This window comes from Canis lupus, chromosome 19 (genome assembly GCF_011100685.1).
Source record: "Canis lupus familiaris isolate Mischka breed German Shepherd chromosome 19, alternate assembly UU_Cfam_GSD_1.0, whole genome shotgun sequence".
Taxonomy (NCBI): Eukaryota; Metazoa; Chordata; class Mammalia; order Carnivora; family Canidae; genus Canis; species Canis lupus.
The window spans coordinates 44144354-44165857 of NC_049240.1; the positions used below are offsets into that span (position 1 = coordinate 44144354).

Here is a 21504-nt window from a genome sequence, read left to right on the forward strand (position 1 = left end):
CATTTATTCCCTTTTCATATAACTAGGGTTTGGTGACATTGGTGTGAATTATAAAATCACATGATCAAATATTCTGGAAGCAAATGCTTCAGCTATTTCTCGTAAACTGTAAAATCTGGTCCAAACAAACTGTTAGGAGTTTCAGATTCCAGGTTTTGTAAGAAAATATAGGATTATCTGATAGTCATTTTATCCCACTGTTTCTCTTTGATTATGTATTGTAATTAATGTCATTTTTTTTATTCTAACACACACAAAAATCATGGTAAGTTCATTGAAAAAATAAACAGTAGTGTTATAGGAACAATATGTAGGATGGCAACAAGGTAATGAGTTAGGCTTTCTTGGGAAAATTATGGAAACTATTTTAATTCACAGTACATTACATGTCTGAGATAAGAATAAACACTATGGCTATTGCTATGGAAAAAAACAAGCATGACATTAATGGGAAAATACAGAAATTTCTTACTTGCCATGTTATATTTTGGTATAAACGCATAATATTAGATTGGACGTTGGAAATTATTGGGGGAAAAGACAAAAGTACATCCACATCCTAAAATAGCAAGAGATCTCTTGTATGAGAAATAGGGTGATAGAATCATATAAGCCTTGGCTCAAAGCAGAATTACAACAGATCATGCCACTATTCTGATTATGAGATCATGTTGCACTAGGTGTCATGAAGCAATCAGTGGTGTCACCATAAATCTGGACATAAACTTGACATGTAAATCAGGTTGCAATATCACTGATCACTTTGATCCTCTCCGTGATGGACATCTATTGTGTTACATCCATCACAGGGTAATTCCCAATGATCGGCTAGATGCCTAAAATGATCAGTTAGCGATCCTGATTAATTCATTCTGTGAATGTTTATTTCACCTCATGTAGGTGGTGAGGCTGCTGAAAAAAACACCAAATGGCTTATCTTTTTTCCAGGTGTTTAATTTAAAGGTATTTTTTAAGAGCCTGGATTTTAAAAATCACATTTCTTTTCAAGATGAACAGAAGCAATGAGTCAACTATGTACACACTCTAAAAAGGAGATATGTGAATGTAGAGCCAAACATGAAGAAGGAAGCAGTAGTTAAAAGTTCCTAAGATTTAGCAAAGAATGCCTTAAAACTAGAGGCACTGAATATGGATACAAAGTGAGACAAGTATACATTTAATGGTATTGGTGCCTGATATGTTAAATGGATCTGGATTTCCTTGTCCCCCATCTCAGCCTCCTTAAAAATCAAAAAGCAAAAAGTTACAGTTTCTTGTTCTATGAAAAGGACAACGCCAGAGAGAAAACATAGCTCATTTTATATTAAAGAATTTCCTACAAAAAAGATAACTATACACCAAATACCAGCTTTTAACAGAAAGAAAAAATTCTAAGTGTTCATTGCTTTTATCTCCTGCTTTCAGGAGTTATAAAAGATATTGTCTCTTTCTCCTTCTAATAGTTTTATTTGCATCCTAAATTGAAGACAGACATTTGTATATATTTCAAATGTGAAATACAAATTACTCAAATCATTATAATGCTTCAAAGAGTTCAGCTCATGTTTTAATGCAAGTTTTATTCATAATTTCATTTCTTAGAGGCATGTCACACACACACACACACACACACACACACACACACACAGTTTGTGATATATCTCTTTCCAAAAGTTAATTACCAGTTGTCCATTACACACAAAGAATTGAAAAGGTATTATTTAGGCTATTCAAAATTATGATCAAGTCTTTCTTCATCAATACTTACTTGGATTTCCACAAAGGAGAAAAATATACAATTAGCTCCATTTTTAAAGATTATATTTATTATACTTGACAGAGTATCTATTCTAGTTGACAGCTCATAGACTGTGCATTAGAAACACACCTGACTATCTGTAATCACAAGTATAGATGGAGGCTTGAATTTTCATATTTAAGAAAAAGATTTACTGTAATTCAGTTGTGTTTTTGTTTTAGTGTAAGTTATTTACCTATGAGACAGAAATTCTAACATAGTGTACATGTCATTTAATGCTAAGATGAAAAATATCATAGAAATGAAGACAAGTTTGTCTTCATTTGTTTCAGAATACCCAGAGTCTTGTTTGTATTATCACACTTTTATATATCTAGCCTATTTGATCAAGTATTATACGTCTATTTTTAAACTTCCTCTATCTACTCATTTGCTAACAACTGTTCTTATTTATCCATCTGACATATTCTTTCCCAAAAGGATCCTTTAAGAGTCCAAAATTACAGCGTTGGATCTTCGTGGCATGCTCAGATTATGAGGTTCTGGTGTTTCTAGGTGAAGCTAATTTTCTCTGTAAGCAGGCAGTACTGAAAGCCCAAAGAGTCTCACTTTTTCTTCATATGGAACTTCCCCTTGTAATGGAAATAGGGTGTCTGTCTCTACATGAGCTTTCCTAAGGAAAACTGGGAAGGCAATTGCAGTTTTTAGCCTGTCTTAGATGATAGTCTAGTATTTCCTGTATGAATGGAATGGAGTTGCAAGCAAGAGACTACAGTGCATTTCTTATATGGTGTATTGGACATAGAGAAAAATGTATGTTCGTTCACTAATGGAAACAAAGTTCTGTCTTGCTAAAGTTTCATCACAAAGAAGTGACGAGCTTAATGAGCAAATATGATTTTGGTAGTTTACATGAAAATGCATTTGCTTTTATATACTTATCAAAGGCACATATTTATAATTAGTCATATTTTCAATTACTTTACTTAAAAAATAATGTACTTTCAAATGACCCAATTTGAGGGTTTGAGTAAATGTTATTCATAATGATAATACAAATCATATTTAGAGTAAATTCTAAAATGAGAGTAAATAAAAATAAAAAAAATGTTGATGCTGTCTGTAATAAAATTTTATTGGGCCTTGTTTGGCAGAGCAACATAATTCAGGGCTGGCATCCTCACAGAGCTGTCTCAGTGGAAGCCATGGCATGAACACTTTACAGCATGCTTCTCTATCTCATATTCTCATTTATTATACTCCTAAGCAAGACAAGTGATGGGGACCAGTGCTTCATAAGCCCTTCTTTTAAAAGGTTTTTAAAAGAAGTTCAGAGTAAGGACTGAACTCTAACCTCAGTGGCATCAACTTGTTTCACGACAGGAATCCGAATGGCATTACCCTGTAGCTGCGATGCTCTGTTTTCCATTCACTTGATCTTGAAGCCAAAGGGCAAAAGGCAACGTAACCAAAGTCTAACTTCGACGTTTATATTGTAGTTGCCTCCTAGGGAACATTATTCCTTCTACTTATTTTGGACCATAATACTTAAAGTCAGATAAAACCTGGAAGATCAAAATGTATTTCCAGTAGACAGGTCTTTTGTTTCTTCCCCACAGGCTCATTTTGTAACAGAAAAATAAACACTCATCATCAATGATAATAATGAAACATTTAAAAGCCTGAGCTATTCTAATTTAGGGCTATGACGAATAGCTTTTTGAAGGTATGTTACATTTCATATTTCTTGCTTATTATTAGGAATAGTCTATAGAGGGAACGATCTGACCATATCATTACATGATTATATGATGAATTTTCATGTTCTCTAGCAGCACATAGTAGGTGTTGAATAAGTTAATTTACTTGAAATGAACTGAATTTGATCTATAATCAAACCAAAATAAGACAAAACAAAGACGCAATGGTCACTCTATAGAATTCTAGGATAAAAAAGAATTTACATGACTTTCACATTTATTGCTTAACTGCTACAACCTTTTGGCTTCAAATGCTTTAATAAATTAAGCTGTATGTCCACTTACTTGCAAAATATATCTTCACTGTCTTTATTTATAATGCAGTGCCCCCCATGGCACCTTATACATTTGTCAACCTCACATTTTGGACCTTCATAGCGTGTTGGACAGACACATTCAACACTTCCGTCATCTCCAATGGTACAGGATTCAGAATTCACACAATAGTGGTGACACACATCTAGGAAGAACGCACAACAGACAAAAATACATTATAATACAACATGCTTTTCTTTTGTCACAATAAATGTAACCATTTCACTTAACATTTAAAAATGGTCAGTCATTAAACACATATAAAAATAAGTAAATTGATTAAAACACCCACATATAAAAACAGCCAATCAATAAGTAGATTAATTTACAAAATCAGTTTGTGATAACATGTAACTAGAATTCTTTAATAGTGCTATTGATTCCTCTTTTTGCCAGTCAGGCATCATTTCATCTGCTAAAAAAAAAAAAAAAAAAAAAAAAGAGGTAAGTTATATTGATAGAATGCTAGTTGCGGTTCTGAATTTCAGAGTTTAAATTAACCAGGTTCCTTAGTTTCCTTCTAATAGACAATATTACTACTATTCTGAAATGCACAGAAATACTCAAGATTTCTTTGGACGTCATTTATTGTTTCTTCTCCTTGCACCTTTTTCATCTGGAGAACAGGGTAGTATGTGGTAAGTGGGAGAATCCTACCTCTGCATCAGCTCATTGTGGTGCAAAGAAGCTTCCCTCTACACACAGCAGAACAGGGCCACTATTTCTGAACACCAGGACAAGTGAGCAAACAAGGAGATGTGTCTCTCATGGAATACCAAGAGAAAAGTGAACTGGGAAACTGATCCATCATGGGTGGGAAGTGAACAGAAGTCTAGACTATTTGTGGTTCCCCTCCTAGCTGAGAGCCTAACTTCCCAGCCAAACTTCCCTCCTCATGGAGATAAAAACTCCATGTGGTGTGAGCCTTTTATTTGGAAAGATGTTTCTTTTCTAAAGATTTTATTTATTTACTTGACACAGAGCGAGAGAGAGAGAACACAAGCAGGTGGAGTGGCAGAGGGAGAAGCAGGCTCCCCATGGAGCAAGGAGCCCAAATTAGGGATTCATCTCAGGACTTTGGGATCATGACCTGAGCTGTAGGCAGTTGCTTAACCAACTAAGCCACCGAGGTGTCCCTGGAAGGTGTTTCTTACTGTACATTATAGACAGTTTTCTCAACTACTTGAGGAGACATCTTCAAATATTTCTATCCCTCTTGAGTGGGAATGAAAAAAATAAAGATCATGTAATAATACAATAGCCACACTATCTTTGTAATTAGACATTCTGACTCAGTCTTTTGAAGAACAGACAAGTGTATATGTATGTTTATATATGAACATATACTTTAACACATTCAGAATATTGAAATTCATAATACAATAATCTTAAGCAAAAGAACTGGTTGGATCAATCTCAGACTTTGTGTTTAGAAGCTGCAATTTCCTTTTAGCTAAGTAATTGTGAAGCAATGTTAAATGAGATTAGCTGAGATAAAAATCTCAATTTATAAACTTTAACCTGCTGTAAGACAGTTATAGTGGGTGAGGAAAATTAAAACATAATTTATAATCCTCATGTTTGTATATTTATCTAGCCCTTTATTAAATCAGACAGAAATTAAATTTATTGACAGCTTTGCTTCATATTTATGGAAATTTATTTCAAGCATTCTTATGCTTGCTCTTGCATTATGCCAAGTACCCTCATTGTGATTCAATGCTTCAGTCAATTAACATGGTTTTGGCTATATTTAAGAAAAGTAGCACTTTCGGAAGGTGAGAGACTTGAAGATCTAAAAACCAAGTCAGTGTTAGTATCTATCCATGATGGTGTCTGTTTGATCCAGGCTTGGTGGCTATAGTGTACACATTACGAATTGTTTGTATTTATGAAGAATGTATGATCAGCAGCTTATATGATCTTCTTGCCCCTATTCAGTGCAGAAATCTCTAAAGAATAACTCTCATTAGTTTAGGTTGTTCAGTACCTCTTACTGACAAAGAGCTCTTTTCATTTCGCCCCCTCCAATTGCTTTAAATGTCATCCTTTCATCCTGGTTGTCCGATGGGACAGAGAAATTGGCTTATGTATCCTTCCAAGATCTTCACATGATGTCCTTATCCATAGTGGATAATTCATCAAAATCATATAAGTGATTTATTTGCAAATGTAAATTCGAGTACTCATTCTTGTTACCACTGCCCACTCATGCCTAGATTCTAAATTCATTAATCTGAAATGGGACCCAGGTAATTCCCATGGGACTGGCTGAGGAACTAGAATTTGGGAACTGGGAACATAAGAAATGGTGTTCTTATTAAACAAATTTCACCGATGAGTAAAGGACTACGTTGTTCAATAGTTGTAAAAGGATTGGATTTAAGTAAAATAGCTTCTTCCTTCCTTTCTTCCTACCTTCCTACCTTCCTTCCTTCCTTCCTTTTTCCTTTTTTTTTTTTTTGAAAGACAAGAGAAGGCACATGTGAGCAGGGGTGGGAGGGGCAGGGGAGAGAGAGGGAGAGAATTCTAAGTAGGTTCCATGACCAATGCAGAGCTCAATTTCATGACCCTGAGATCATAACCTGAGCCAAAATCAAGAGTCAACACTTAACCAACAGAGCCATCCAGGTGACACTAAAATAGCATATTTCTCAACTAACTTTGTGATCCTTAATTAAAATCTAATCTTTAATCCAAAATTTTGGAATTTTTTTTATTTTTTAATATTATTTATTTATTTATTTATTTATTTATTTATTTATTTGATATTTTGTTTTTATAACCACATCCCTGAGAAGACCCTAGAAAATAGAAAAAATTGGGCTAACATTCTGATGGTTGATGACTGCACTATGTCACAGTGTAGCAAGGAACAGTTATTCCTTGCCTAGAGTGCTAAAGGATAAAGTTAACTACTTCCCTACAATTTACTAACTATATGTAATTTTGGTGCATAAATTAAATCTGCTTTAGACTAAGATTAAAAATGTGAGGATATATACAACTCAATGGTGTTCAGAGAAATACAATTTAAGTGTACCTCGGTGGCTTGTTCGGTTAAATGACTAGCTTTGGCTCAGGTCATAATCTCAAGGTTCTGATATTGAGCCCCACATTGGACTCGGAGCACAGAAGGGAATCTGTTTCTCCCTCTCTGTCTCCTTCTGCCCCTCTCCCTGCTCATGCTTTTCACTCTCTGTCTTTCAAATAAATGAATAAAATCTTTTTTTTAAAAAAGGGAAGTACAAATTAATACCTCAAAGAAATATCACTGCACTTCCACCTAATTGACAACAAATAACAGAAACTCTCATATACTACTAGTAGAAATATAAATTGGTTCAATTGATTTGGAAAACAATTAACAGTATCTACTCTATTTGAACATACCCACACCTTATGACCTAGCATTTCCACTATTAATATACATCCAAGAGGAAAGCATGCATATGTGCTCAAAAATATGTAGATAATATGCACAGCAACCTTTTTAGAAATAGTCCCAAACTGAAAATAATCCAAATGTTCATCGCAAGAAGAAAGATAAACTGTGGTTCACTCACACAGTGAACTATACATGCAAATATATGTATGTATATATACACACATTAATATCATAGATAAATAATAAAATGGAAACAGTGCAGCTTATAAGCAATAACATGGATGAATCTCACAGAAGTAAGGAGAAAAAAATCTGGAGCAAAAATATATACACTATTTTTTTATTTATATAAAATTCAAAAGGCAAAACTAATCTAGAGTTCTAGAAGTCAAAAAGGACTATCTTTGGGGAGAAGAGAGGGGATAGTGATGAAGACCATCAGGGAGCATGTGAGGCTCTACTAATAATGTTTATTCTTTACCTGCATGTGGGTTTACCCTGGTGTGTACACCTGATGATAACATATTGAACTGTAAATTGGTGATTTTAAACTTTCCTATTTATGTTATGCTTCAACAAAAGGATTTTTCTAACCTAATGGCAAATATACTACAATTACAATATTTTAGAAATTCTAGTTAATTTGCTAACTAGGCTAAATAGGTTTTCTCTTTATAGACACTTCTATTAAAAGGAATTCATGGTCTACTTTCAATGCTTTAAAGAAAATTCTCTACCCTTTAATGCTTTCAGTATTTTTTTCCTAGGATGTCAGAGGCACATTATTCAATGCAGTTGATTGGCCTCATGGCATAAAATGGAATCCAAAGAATGTAAAAGAAATGTTTGCTTAAGATAAAATTGTGAAATAGGCAGATATTAGAATTTGCACTTTAACAAATAATCCTAAATTGCATGCCGTTAAGCCATGCCACTTTTTTCCTTCTAAAAAAGGCAGAAATCATTTTAGACTCAGAACTCTTTCTCTACAGATATTCAAATGGAAGACATTTCATTTTCCCCAGTTCACATGCTTCACACTTGACGCTATGTTGAATTTCAGAGACAGAGAGCTGCTCACTATACTCTGACCCTGCCAGAGTTGCTTCCCAGTGCCTTTCTTTGAAAATGTTCTGTCTCCTACTATTAGGCCTCAGATGTGGAGCATGCAGAAGTTGCTTGACTTATATGTTCAACTGGATTGTTTTCTGCACCACTATTAGGATTCTAGGGACCCAATACTTTGCATGCATATTCTCTCCCTCTCCACCCCGCCCCCACTTATCTCTCTCACTATCTCTCTCCCTCTCCGTCTCTGTCTTAAAGATTTCTTAATCCTAACTCCAGGATTCCTGAACACATGAGAAAGTAACCTTCTTTAATAGGAGACTTTGTCATCTGCTATTTTAACTACCATGTAAGCATTGGATACTTATAAACTGGAAAGCAAAATAATTCCTTCAGTGTTCTCTGTTATTTCAGTTTTAATCGTGATACATATTACATGTAAGTCCAGGAAAAAAAAAATTGGTACAACTGATGGTGCTATTTATAAAATGGATAATTCAACCAAAGTTCACATTCTCTCCAATTGTCTCAATATCAGGACAACAATGTACAATAAGTCATTGGAGAGTGACCTCATTTCTCTCTCATTCTCTTCTCAGCTCTAACCCACCTTGAATTGCAAGCATCTCTATGCAAAACATGTATAAATATATGCAGTATTTTTACCAGTGTCACTTCTCTATATACTCCCAAATAATCACTACACATTCATATTTAAATTCTAGGTCTCTCTTCAGCTATTTAATCTAATTAAAAGAATACTTCATTAGCACTTCCTAATCCAGCAGAAATTTAGCAATGTATGAAGTAGAATGGTATATAAGAAGATTCCTTTGGTATGCAACTGCTCCCTTTGGTTCTAAGGATTCCACCCTGACCAAATAAGCTCTGAAGTGGACAGAAAAGTTTAGCGCTCATTGAAAGAATACTTATCAGCCAGAACCCTAAAAAATAGTTATCCTATAAGAGCTTACCACTTTAAAGCACTAAAAACACTTAAAAACATTTTGAAAGTAATCTTTGTATAAGACAAAGATTTTTCTAAGTAAAATATGTGAATATATTTTTCTTAAAGATCATATTTCTAGATAATCTCTATACCTAACATGGGGCTTGAACTTAGAACCCTGAGATCAAGAGTCACACACTCTACCTACAGAGCCAGCCAGGCACCCCATAATATATCAATACTTTTAAGTGACTCCTGTAACACTATGATTCTTAATTATTTCTCTGAATTTACCTTTGCAGAAGTTTATAGTGTTCCGCTTTTTGTTTTTTCATATTCAGCTTAGATTAAGTGACATGTTACTGAAAAAAAAAAAACTTAATAATTCCTCCCAAAGAAAACAGAGTTAGGGATGTTTGTGGTTAGTTAACACCAAGGTGTGTAGCAAAAGGACTGCCTTCTAATTTCTAACACACAGACATAGACACAGATTCAGAGACCCACAACCCAATAACCCTTTTTTTTTTCTCCAGATTTTAAATTTGGCTTAATAGTTATTGGAACTGAAAGTTTTAAAAATGTGGTAGACTAAAAGAAAACAAATTAAAAGAAAACATAAGTGATAGGACACTTTTTGTTGTAGGGCATGGAAAGGGGAAGGGATTGGATGTCAAAGATGAAAGAGTCTAACCAGATCAACCAGTAACCATTCAGAAAGAATAGTTAGAATTTATGGAAAGTAAAGCTGGTAAAACAATATGGTGATCCTGTTTTGAACAACATGAGTAATTTAACCATGACAATAAATGGAAATGGTGAATCCATAGTTGGTTATTTGCTGAGGAACATGCATCTGCCTAATTATATACTGAGAGCTGTAGGGAGAGGACAGAAATATGAGAAAGGCCACCAGCTCTCAGAGAGCTGACAACCCAGTTGAAAGTTTAAGACAAGAAGGAAAAAGAACCAAAACTGATCCGAAAAATATCCACTGTGGCAAGAGCCTATAAATATTATTACCAACAAAATCTTCCTTCTTATGAAACATTCCATCCCCTGAGTTTTAAGCATTTTACTGACCTGAATGGCATAACAATCACGATGTTTCACATATGATAAGAAGGAGCAATAATGAAATGTAATTAATCTGTGCTAAGAAAGTAGGGATTACCATGAAATTATATGATAACACTTTATATTCACAATATAAAAATTGTTATAACCTTTGTAGGGTAATTACACTAAGAACTGCATAGTAGCACTACACACAATCATGTAATCTAAAGGACAACGATGGGTATATAATTACAGAGCATTCATATGGTAATTAAGTGCATAGTAACTGGAGAATAAGTGAATGGCTATTTTCTGCAATGGAAATAAAGTAATTTTCAAGGGATAGCATTATTGCACCTTTTCCCTCTTTCTCTATTTTTCCTTTTCAAGAAACCAGAAATATAAGGAAATACTTCTTCCTTTAATCATTTTTAGAGAATCCTTTTTTTTTTAAGATTTACTTATTTATTCATGACAGAGAGAGAATGAGAGAGGGAGGGAGAGAGGCAAAGACACAGGCAGAGGGAGAAGCAGGTTCCACGCAGGAAGCCTGATGTGGGACTAGATCCCGTGGCTCCAGGATCACGCCCTGGGCTGAAGGCAGGCGCTAAATCACTGAGCCACCCAGGGATCCCCATTTTTAGAGAATCTTAATAGACTCCATAAAATATGGGCTGTATGGCTGTATATATACAGGTTTATGAATATTCATGGAAGCCAGATGTCTATAAAATCTCTAGCTGCATTTACTTCTTTCCCAAATATCTCTTTCTATTGAAAAGTAATTGCCAAGACTATTTAGCTATTAACTCATATTTGCAACTGTGCTATTCACTCACATTGTAATAGTTAGTGAAGTGTGACATTTATTTAAAAAGAATAAAACCAAACTAAAATAAAACCACCTAAGCAGGAGCTGAAGATATTCAGTAAGAATAATGTAGAAACTGGAGAGTCTTTAATGGGTAATATAGATGGTCATACAGAGGAGACTAAATTATACAATTCTATGTATATACAGCAGTTGTTCTACTTGACTGAATTTTGACCCTGTTTTAAAAAATAAGTTACGTGAATTGGCATTAAGATTCATAATTTAAGTAAGCATTTGCTAATTTAGGACTACACATGACAACAACAATAACCAACCAGAAGTAGGATTGTATTACTTTCACAAAGACACTACGGAGAATTCTCCACAGTGCATATCCCCAGGCATTCCATAGCTGAGCTCCAGTCTCAGTGCGATTCATACTCCACCTTCCCTGATACCTAATTGTGTCCCAGGAGCAGTAGGTTCTATGAATTTTGCTAATATCCTCCCTACTGGGAGGTTTACGGCAGCTTCCATGTAGGTCTAAAATGTGGAAGACAGCCAACAACGGTATTTTATAAACTTTTGAATACACTTGCTAGGGTTACGTGTATAAGAAGGAGAAGGAAATAAAACCATTGCCTAGAATAGGAAGGATTTGGAGGTTAAATTCAGTTGTTACTCTGGCTAACAATGTGACCTCATCTGAGTTGACTAATTTATCCAATGTGCCCATTGATCATCTTTGAACAGAGGCAGCATTACATGCCTAAGATTCAATCATGAGTCCCTCCTCCCTCACTTGCCCCCAACAGTGCCCTTCATATCATCAAGGGCAAGTAGGGCCTGTTTGAAGTAAAATAATGGAAATGATGATCACGATGATAATAAATACTCGATTTTAGCTGTCTTCTTCACGCCAGGCTCTTCTGTTGGTTATAGTCTCATGCATTATACCGTATTGTTCTCATTTTATAGGTGAGTAAACTGAGGCACAAGAAAGTTAAACACCTTACCAAAGGTCACACAACAGTAAGTGGGAGAACAGAATTCAAACCCAAACAAGCCTAAATCTGGAGAATTAACTTTTATTCTTCTTATAAGTCATACATTTATTCATCAAAATAAACCTCTAGAAAGTAATTTTAAATATCTTTGGTGGTCTCCTTCCTTTCTGTGTATCTAAAATATGCCCCCATCTATGTAGGTACCGAGGGTCTCACTACCAGCCAAAGTGTTAAAGGACCCTGTAGATCAAAAGCAGCATGCTCAGGAAAGCTTACTGGATGCCACCACAATCTGCAATATCAGAGCCCAGAAACTCAAGCTGGATTCCCACACCTCATCCAAACATTCCCATTTCACATGTCGTTTTCAGCCTCACATCCCAACCCAGATTGAATATTTGCCTCTCTCGCCACTGATAACTGGTTTACAGTCCTAGATTCCCTTATTTGGAGGAAACTTCTAGCTATCCATGGTGGTATCTTCATTATCAAGCAGGATCAACTCTGAGTCCCTCCACACAAATAAGTAATATTTGTAAAAAATTGCCAATAAATCACAAAGTGAGGCATGTCTGGAGTGTTACCATTTACTGACATCTCATTTAGGATGAAAACATTTAGAAGGATTCTGGAAAAGCTTCCTAAATATGTTGACAAGACTGATTGTGGCCTTTCTGTCTCTGGGGTCAGTTTTTCATCTAGCATAGTTTAGGAGGCAGAAGATATAAAGTAACTTGTATAAATTTGCTTAGAGTTCTATGATTGTTGTCTTTGAAGGCTTATATAAGGAAATGGAAAAACAAATTTAAGAAATGTTAAAATTATCTTTTTTTTACAGTCCTCAAATGTTTTACACGACCTAAGATATTTTAATAATTAAACTTATTGCATAGTCTAAATATATCTTCCAGTTTCAGAGCTGAGTTTAATAAAGTAGGAAAACATTGAATCCAGGTATGCCAATTAAATATTCACTAGGGAAAAAATGTGTGCAAAACTCTGATTAGAGCTGATAAATTTTCATAAGGAAAGCATGTCTAGGAAAATTAGCATTTTCTAATATATTACTAAAAATAGAAATATATCCCAAATATTTCTATAGAGAACACTGAAAAATCCAAAAGAATGAAATCCATTCTAAGCAAACAGTGCTATCCCTGAGTATCCAGGTAAAAGGAAAATGTAAAATTCAGAAAGCCAAGTTATCAAAATGTTGATTTAGGTACAACATATGGGGTGAGATTTTGAAAGTACCAGCATTAAATCTCTCACAGATTGCTATTTCAAAATGTGTATTAACAATGATAGCATCGATCATTTTAGTAATAGTCAAAAATTAACTCATAAAACTATCATGGCAATATTTTTTTTTTCAAATATCAGAGAAACCTGTATAACTTTTGTATATAATCATATTCTGGGTTGAGTGGTCTGCTATTTTTAAAGCAATTCAGCCATAAAAGGTTTTAGCAAGTAATTATTTCTGGGTTGAGTGTTCTTCTATTTTTAAAGGAATACAGCTATAAAAGGTTTTAGCAAGTAACTATTTATAAAGTGGTAGAGAATCATTTGAGACTTGAAAGTGAGCTGACTTGCAGATGACAGCTAAATATGATTTTATAAGATGATGCTAACTGAAAACCAAATAAGTGAATAAGCAGAAGATGGCTTAAAAAACCATGAGAATGAAGCAGGCTCATACAAGGTGGTACCTCCATGACCATAATCAAGTCATTTCCCATATTTATTCCCTAATTTCTCTGTCAGGTCTTGGAATATGTATTAAGGTTTAATTAATTTCAACCTACTAAGATGTGTCAACATCTACAGTGTTAATATCTGTTGGATTAATATTGCTCATGCTCTCAGAATGCCCATACTTTGATAGAACCCTCAAGGCTAACATGGCTGGAAAAAAAAAAAAAAAAACAAGATCAATAAAAAATTTTATCGAATCGGAACATGGAAATATTTTTTAAATTTTATTTACTTATTTTTTAAAAGATTTTATTAATTGAGAGGGAGAGAGTGAGCATGAGTGGGGGTTGGGGAGAGGGAGAAGCAGGCTCTCTGCTGAGCAGGGAGCTGGACAAGGGGCTGGATCCCAAGACTCTGAGATCATGAGCTGAGCCAAAGGCAGACGCTTAACTGACTGAGCCACCCAGGAGCCCCAGAAGTAGGTTTTTAAAGACAATTCAGATCACAAAGTAATAACTCATTTTTAGAAGACTGGAAAGAATCTGATGGAGAGATGATGGGAGGTGAAGAATGCTGGATGGGAGGTAATCATGGAAAAGCTCCTCAGATGGAATTACCATTAACAAAGCTACTGTCCTCATGCTGTAGCCTAAATAGAGGGCAGGGAATATCCCACATCATCACACTGGGAGGAGATGAGGCCATCCTAGAAAGATTATGCAGTTCTTTGTGCATAATTCTCTCTCTTCACCTTTTTATGCTTCCATCCTATTTACTTCCTTCTTCCAAGCTACTCACTTCAAATGTAAATGTCAAAGTAAGGATTTCTGATATCCTTAAATGTGACCTCCTTTCTAGTTTTCCTTTAATACGTTACTTTGCAGAATATATATCTGTATCTCCATATATCAATGTACTTCTATCAGTATAGATATAAATAGAGAGAGGTTTCTACACTAGTGTGATAGCAAGAAGAAAAATAATGGATTATATAGAAGTGATTACTATTTAATCAGAGTTCACTAAAACAGTGAGAAAGTCACCTTGAAAAGGCCACCGGCAGAGTAATATGTAGCATGCTACAAAAAGATTCTTACTGGTCAAGTGTGCAATTTTCCTATAAGTCAGATATGCAGGAATTAAACAGATTATTGATATATAACAACCAGCCTTCCACTTTACTAAGACTTATAATAATTCTGAGACTATAGAAAATCATTTTAATTTTATTAGTAGTAGCATTTAAATTTTAACATGATTAGAAGTATGCATTGAATTGCTATAATTAGTCAGTAAAGTGATTTATTTTTTATTTATTTATTTTTTTCAGTAAAGTGATTTAATCCAAGATCCTTTTTATTTAGAAAAACTATTGTTCTTTGAAAATATCCTTAAGGGGGTGAGATAAAGTCATTACTCTTTTATACACACAGAGAACTGAAAGATACTGTAGCAAGAAACTTTCGATATCATAACTAATATGTTTTCTTTCCATAATAGGCTCTTTTCTCCATTCAGAAAGTAGGTAGGTTCTTAATTTACCTTGCTTTTTTTTTTCATCATCTCATTCCTCACTGCCTGACATCTAACATGTTTGTGTATTATTTATAAATGCTAAAGTACCGTGAAAGCAGTTTTCAGTTTATTCATGACTAAATCCCAAGCTTCAGTGGCCGGCATGCAATCAGATGTTGTCATTATTTGTTGAATTAATGGCTGGCCACTGGAAAGCAGGGCACTTCAAAAATCAGAGAACAAGAGCAATATGGCTGATTTTTTTAGTTTTAAAACCCCTCAGGCAGTTATATATGTAAGTATGGCATCAGTCAACCACTCCTGCAACTAACTGAAGTTTGCCAGGAGGTGTCTGTGTGGGTGGGGGAGAAGGTGGGAGATGGAAGAGGAGAATCAGATGGCGAGCAGAGATGGATGTCATCAAGTCCCAGGAAAGGGGCCTGGAAATTTGGTCCTTGTATTAAACATACACTCAGCTGCTGCATCAGTAAACCAATACTAGACACCCTAGGCTCCGTGTGAATGAAGGCACACCGAATTCACAGAAATGGGGCATTCTACAGAATTAGACTGAACTTTTCAGTTTCTAATAGGTTTACAGTCATAGTCATAGTCTAATATGTGTGCGGAAGTAAACCTTTATAAGAAATGATTTTTTTTCAGTGGTTTGATTTACTTATTTTCATGTGACTCGTGTTCATAAATGTCATAAAACTAATAAATCTCTTTAATGTAGTGGCTTGCTTATCTAAGCGAATTGGAATAAATTTATTTTTATTGTTATCCAATATCTATAACTTATATATAATCTTTAAATATATAACATATTTTAATTCCTTTTTATAAATGATAGGTACTCAAAATATCTATAAAAATGAAAAAAAGTTAAAAGCATTTGATTTAAAAATTTACGGAGGATTTCTCTTGTAAATTATCTCTTGAAGCTTCTAACTCTGAGAAGCAGATAAAGTTCTACTATCATTATTTATTTTACAAATCATGTGTCAGCTATAATGATGAAAATAATTTTAAGTCTAAAGTTGTAGAATACTATTTGTTTGCCCACAAATTTCTAGTCTACATAGTTTTAAATGATCTAAAAAATGTTTTAATTCCATACCATCACCTCTAACACTCAGTGTTTCTTCCTTACATTTGGATTCTAGCTTGACAGATTCCAGAAGAATGAACTTAGAGAGTATGTTCAGTGAGGTTCCAGAAACCCACAGAAATTACACTACCTTTGATGAATTTGTTCTGTTTGGGCAAGAGATTATTAAAAGGATCAGAAGCCCACACTACCATCCAATGTAATAAGAGATCTGGAGTTGAAAAGTTCTAGCTTACTTCTAGTTATTCATGGTCTGGAAGATACCACAGAAGGGACCTGAGTTCTTGGACTCAGATAATAATTGATGGAGTTAAATAAAGTATCATGCATTAGATGGTCTTGCACCAATTTATCTGTTTCTGCCTCTATGTTGATTTATATTTACTTATTTTTTATATCAATTTTGAATCATTTTATTTTCAAGATTATCAGATTATCACAAGATTTCAGATTATCACAATATAGATTTTTCCATTTATCAAAAGTAATAAATAAAGTGCACATTATTTCATCAAATTGAAAATTAAATCATCTCATTACCATGGATTTAGTCATGGATCTTTAAGTGGAGAATGCAAATCTAAAAATTCAAATTCAGATACTTGACCTTTGGATTAATCTAGTACTATTTTGAACCAAGTGACTTTCTATTTCTCAAAGTGTCTTATACTTAAGATATATCTGGTTCTTTAGTGGCAACCCTCAATAAATGTGGTTTCTTTATCCCTAATAGTTAATCTTCATATAATTGAACACATATGCTAAAAAATTATTTGCTGTGATGCCTGAGTGGCTCAGCAGTTAAGCATCTGCCTTCAGCTCAGGGTGTGTGATCCTGGAGTCCCGGGATTGAGTCCCACTTTGGGCTCTCTGCACGGAGCCTGCTTCTCCCTCTGCTTGTGTCTCTGCCTCTTTCTCGGTATCTCTCATGAATAAATAAATAAAACCTTAAAAAATTATTTGCTATCTCCTTTCTATTTAACCATTTTTTTTAACACTTTATTTATTTATTCATGAGAGACACAGAGAGAGAGAGAGAGAGAGAGAGAGGTTGAGACACAGGCAAAGGAAGAAGCAGGCCCCATGCAGGGAGCCCGATGTAGGACTTGATCCTAGGACCCCAGGATCATGCCCTGGGCCGAAGGCAGGCGCTAAACCACTGAGCCACCCAGGGATCCCATCTTTTGCTCTTTTTAGCATTATTTCATCTGTTGGGAAACAATGGAATTTAAAATATATTCATTCTTTTGAAATCAAACATATTTTTGCATCCATGAGAATAAAATTGAACAAATAAATACTATTATTATTATTATTTTTAAAGATTTTATTTATTTATTATTGAGAGACAGAGACAGAGAGAAAGAGGCAGAGACATAGGCAGAGGGAGGAGCAGGCTCCATGTGGGGAGCCTGATGTGGGACTCGATCCCGGGCCTCCAGGATCATGCTCTGGGCCCAAGGCAGGCACTGAACTGCTGAGCCACCCGGGCTGCCCAATAAATACTATTATTAATGCACTGTTTTGATGTAAGGAAAGATCTGCTCTTCTTCATCTGATGATTTATAAAATCATAGGGTAAATTATAAGTCTTCCTACCTTTCTTTGCTCTTTTGCACTCTGGGATTCAAAAGCTCTACGTTTAAGATTTAGACATTTTTAGGGGGCACCTGGGTGGCCTAGTTGGTTAAGTGTCTGCCTTTGGCTCATGTCATGATGCCAGAGTCCTGGGATTGAGGCGCTGCTCAGCAGGGAGCTGGTCTCTCCCTCTCCATCTGCCCCTCCTCCCCCATGCTGTACTCATTCTCTCTCAAATAAATAAATAAAATCTTTTAAAAAAGGATTTAGTTTTTTTTTTTAATCTAGAAAATCAATGATGGCATCCTAATTCTCTAGCCATTTTTATCAATAATCAGGATGAATACAAATTTTTTTCTAGCACAATATTTACTATTAAAAGAGATCTATTGCATAAAAGAGAGTAATAATACCAGTTTATAGTGAAAAAATCTTTAATAGTGAAAAACGTAGATTATCAATTAAATATAAGATAGGAATCTTAATTTTTTTTCACTTAAAAGATTTAAAGGTTCCTGATTTATGACGTTTTTTTTTTCAAAACATGTCAGTTGACATTCCAAATCTGATAAAAAGAATGTGTTTTAAAATTACTTACATTTATATTTAAATTAATTATTTCAAAACTAATGTTATGGATGCATTTAACTGGAAACAGTTTACTTGGTTTGACAAGTAAATGTTTTGTTCAATCTGTGTCTCTGTGCATGATTTGTGTAATATATTATTTTCAAATACACAATTCTATTTGCAGATAATTATTTATGAATCCATTCAGTTTACTTAACATCAAGTACAGCAGAATTACAATCATGGATGGCTTCTATTCATGAAAAACCTGCCTTTCTCCTCCCCTTTCTTGTCCTTTCCTGATCTTTCCTGTACTGTCCTGTCCTTTCCTGTCCTTCCATCCTTCCTTCCTTCTGAGGGCTTTCAACTGTGCATGTTCAGTTTATTTCAATACAAATTCCTCTTTACTTGTGTGACAAGTTATTTTCAACCTTTAAACAAGCAGTTTTAAGGCTGCTTTTCATTACCTTCACATTATTTTGTATACTCATTCTCCCTTGGAGAGAAGGGAGAGTTGGAAAAAGAAGGGTAAATACTTGTCGGTGGCCCTAATATGGTATAAAAGTAGAAGATTAAACCAGCTAAACTTGGCATGATTACTGGATGAAATGCTGTTTCAAGAATATTGTGAGATTAGAGTTTTCTCAAAATCAAATGAAGCTGGCATGGAGAAAAGTTACTGCTATGATGCCAGATAAAATAATTAAGCATTTTTAAAGATTTTTTCCTCAATAATAATTACTGAGATTATTAAACATAATTACTAATATTCTAAGCATAAGTTATGTGACATAGAAATAAAAGCTTATCTTTTATAAACGTTTGTTGGAATTTGAAACAATTGCATAAAAAATAATGGTATGCTTCTAAATAGGTTGGAATAAAGTCCAGTTATGATCTTTGGCCCTTTTTGAAAATGTAAGTCTAAGTTGCAGCTTTGTCTGGCTTTTAATCTGCAAAGATATGTAACTGATTTTTCTATTCTCCAAAAATTATGAGGACACGTATCTTCAAAGAGCTTTTATAATGATATATCCCTAGTGCCTAGAACAGTAAGTGTTCACATATATCAGTTGAATACATTAATTTTAATAATCAGAATATGTACTTTGACTCACATATGACATATTCTCCCCTTGGGGAAAAATGCTTATTTCCAATAAACTCTTTATATAAGGGCATTTCCCCTAAATCTTTTACCTCTTATTATTTTATAATTCCAATTAATAGTATATAACATTATAGTAAAAAAACTTTATAATAATTCTAGTTTTATACTAGATCAAAACTATCTTTAATATTTCTTTTTTTAATATTTCTATAATGCTGACAATTTTGTCTTAAACCACCTAGAGTAAGATAATAAAATGGTTACATTACCTTACCCTTAGCATATCATTCTCCACGTAGTCATGTGAGAAAAGAAATGTATTTATTTTTCTTTACGCACATTAATTCAAACTTAATTCTATTTTTACACTATTTTTCTTTTCTCCAAACTGAAAATAGAAGCACAAAATTCCTCATAGAATGTAAGACTTAATGAGCTGCTGAGTACAAGTATCCCAGAACTCTTTTAAGTGGTATCTTATTAGAGCACAGACAAAAAAAAAAAAAAAAAAGAAAGAAAAAAAGAAAAAAGGCATACCTGGGTGGAAACAAGACTTTCCTACTTTGTTTACATTCACTCACATACCTAATACTTTCTCCTAAATCCGGGCACTAGTTAAGCACCCCCAAGATTGATGAGGTATGCAAAACATCATAGCCTGCTTCATATTCTAGGGTAGTAGAAAGTCGAGAACACGAATGATGATATAAACACAGTGTGAAAATGCCAAAGAGAAGTGCTGGATGTCCTAGGGCAAAGGCAGTTTAAGAAGACAAAGTGGGAGGATTAGAGAGGTTTAGCAGATGTTATGAGGCCACGTGTAAAGACGAAGAGGTATGAACACTTCAAAGGGGCACATTTTAGAGAAAACAGATTTTCATGGCTGGAAAAAAAAGATACATAGTGAATGTGTTGTAGTAATCTGAGCAAAAAGCCTGAATAAAAGTAATACTAGTCTTCTCATGTAGAGAAAAAGATTAGAGGACTCTCGGTGGCCAGCGCTCCAAATTACTCTGTCACTCTAGGTGTGAATGCTCTAAGAATCTTGAATACTTGCATACTTAGGAAATAGCTAGTTCTGATAATTTCACTTTTCTTTTAGAAAAATATTTTATTTATTTATTCATGAGAACACACACACACACACACACACAGAGGCAGAGACACAGGCAGAGGGAGAAACAGGCTCCACGCAGGGAGCCCGAGGTGGGACTCGATCCCGGGTCTCCAGGATCATGGCCTGGGCTGAAGGCAGGTGCTAAACTGCTGAACCACCCGGGCTGCCCTAATAATTTCACTTTTTAACTCATGATCCTTCTTAGGGTTCTAGGCTCAGTTCTAATTGTCCTTCACACTAATGGGGACCACTGAAAACATTTTATTCTATTTTCCTGGTCATTATTAAAACTCTTTAGTCTCTTCTGCTTGGGCCTGACATAGGCTTAATTAAGTCAAGATTAAAATTCTTTTTTTTTTTTTTTTTTTTTTTAATTTATGATAGTCACACAGAGAGGGAGAGGCAGAGACACAGGCAGAGGGAGAAGCAGGCTCCATGCACCGGGAGCCCGACGTGGGATTCGAACCCGGGACTCCAGGATCGTGCCCTGGGCCAAAGGCAGGCGCTAAACCGCTGCGCCACCCAGGGATCCCAAGATTAAAATTCTTACTAAAACCTCTTTTCGTTGGAGTCGAAACTGGCAACCATCAGGTTGAACCAGTGCATGTCTTGAAGCTTTGAGTGTTCCCACGGTGAGCCTAAAAAGATGCAGCAAAATGGGCAAGATATCAAATGACAGGAAAATACA

The 21504-nt window shown here is 34.8% G+C and overlaps 1 protein-coding gene across 1 annotated transcript in view; it reads right to left on the reverse strand.

Annotated features, from left to right (window-relative positions):
* The window catches only part of LRP1B (LDL receptor related protein 1B), a 1959891-nt gene that overhangs the window by 35320 nt on the left and 1903067 nt on the right, over nucleotides 1–21504 (reverse strand). Inside the window, exon 85 of the mRNA XM_038565111.1 lies at nucleotides 3805–3979. Within this exon, the coding sequence (XP_038421039.1) occupies nucleotides 3805–3979 (175 nt within the window). The remainder of the gene's footprint in view (nucleotides 1–3804; nucleotides 3980–21504) is intronic.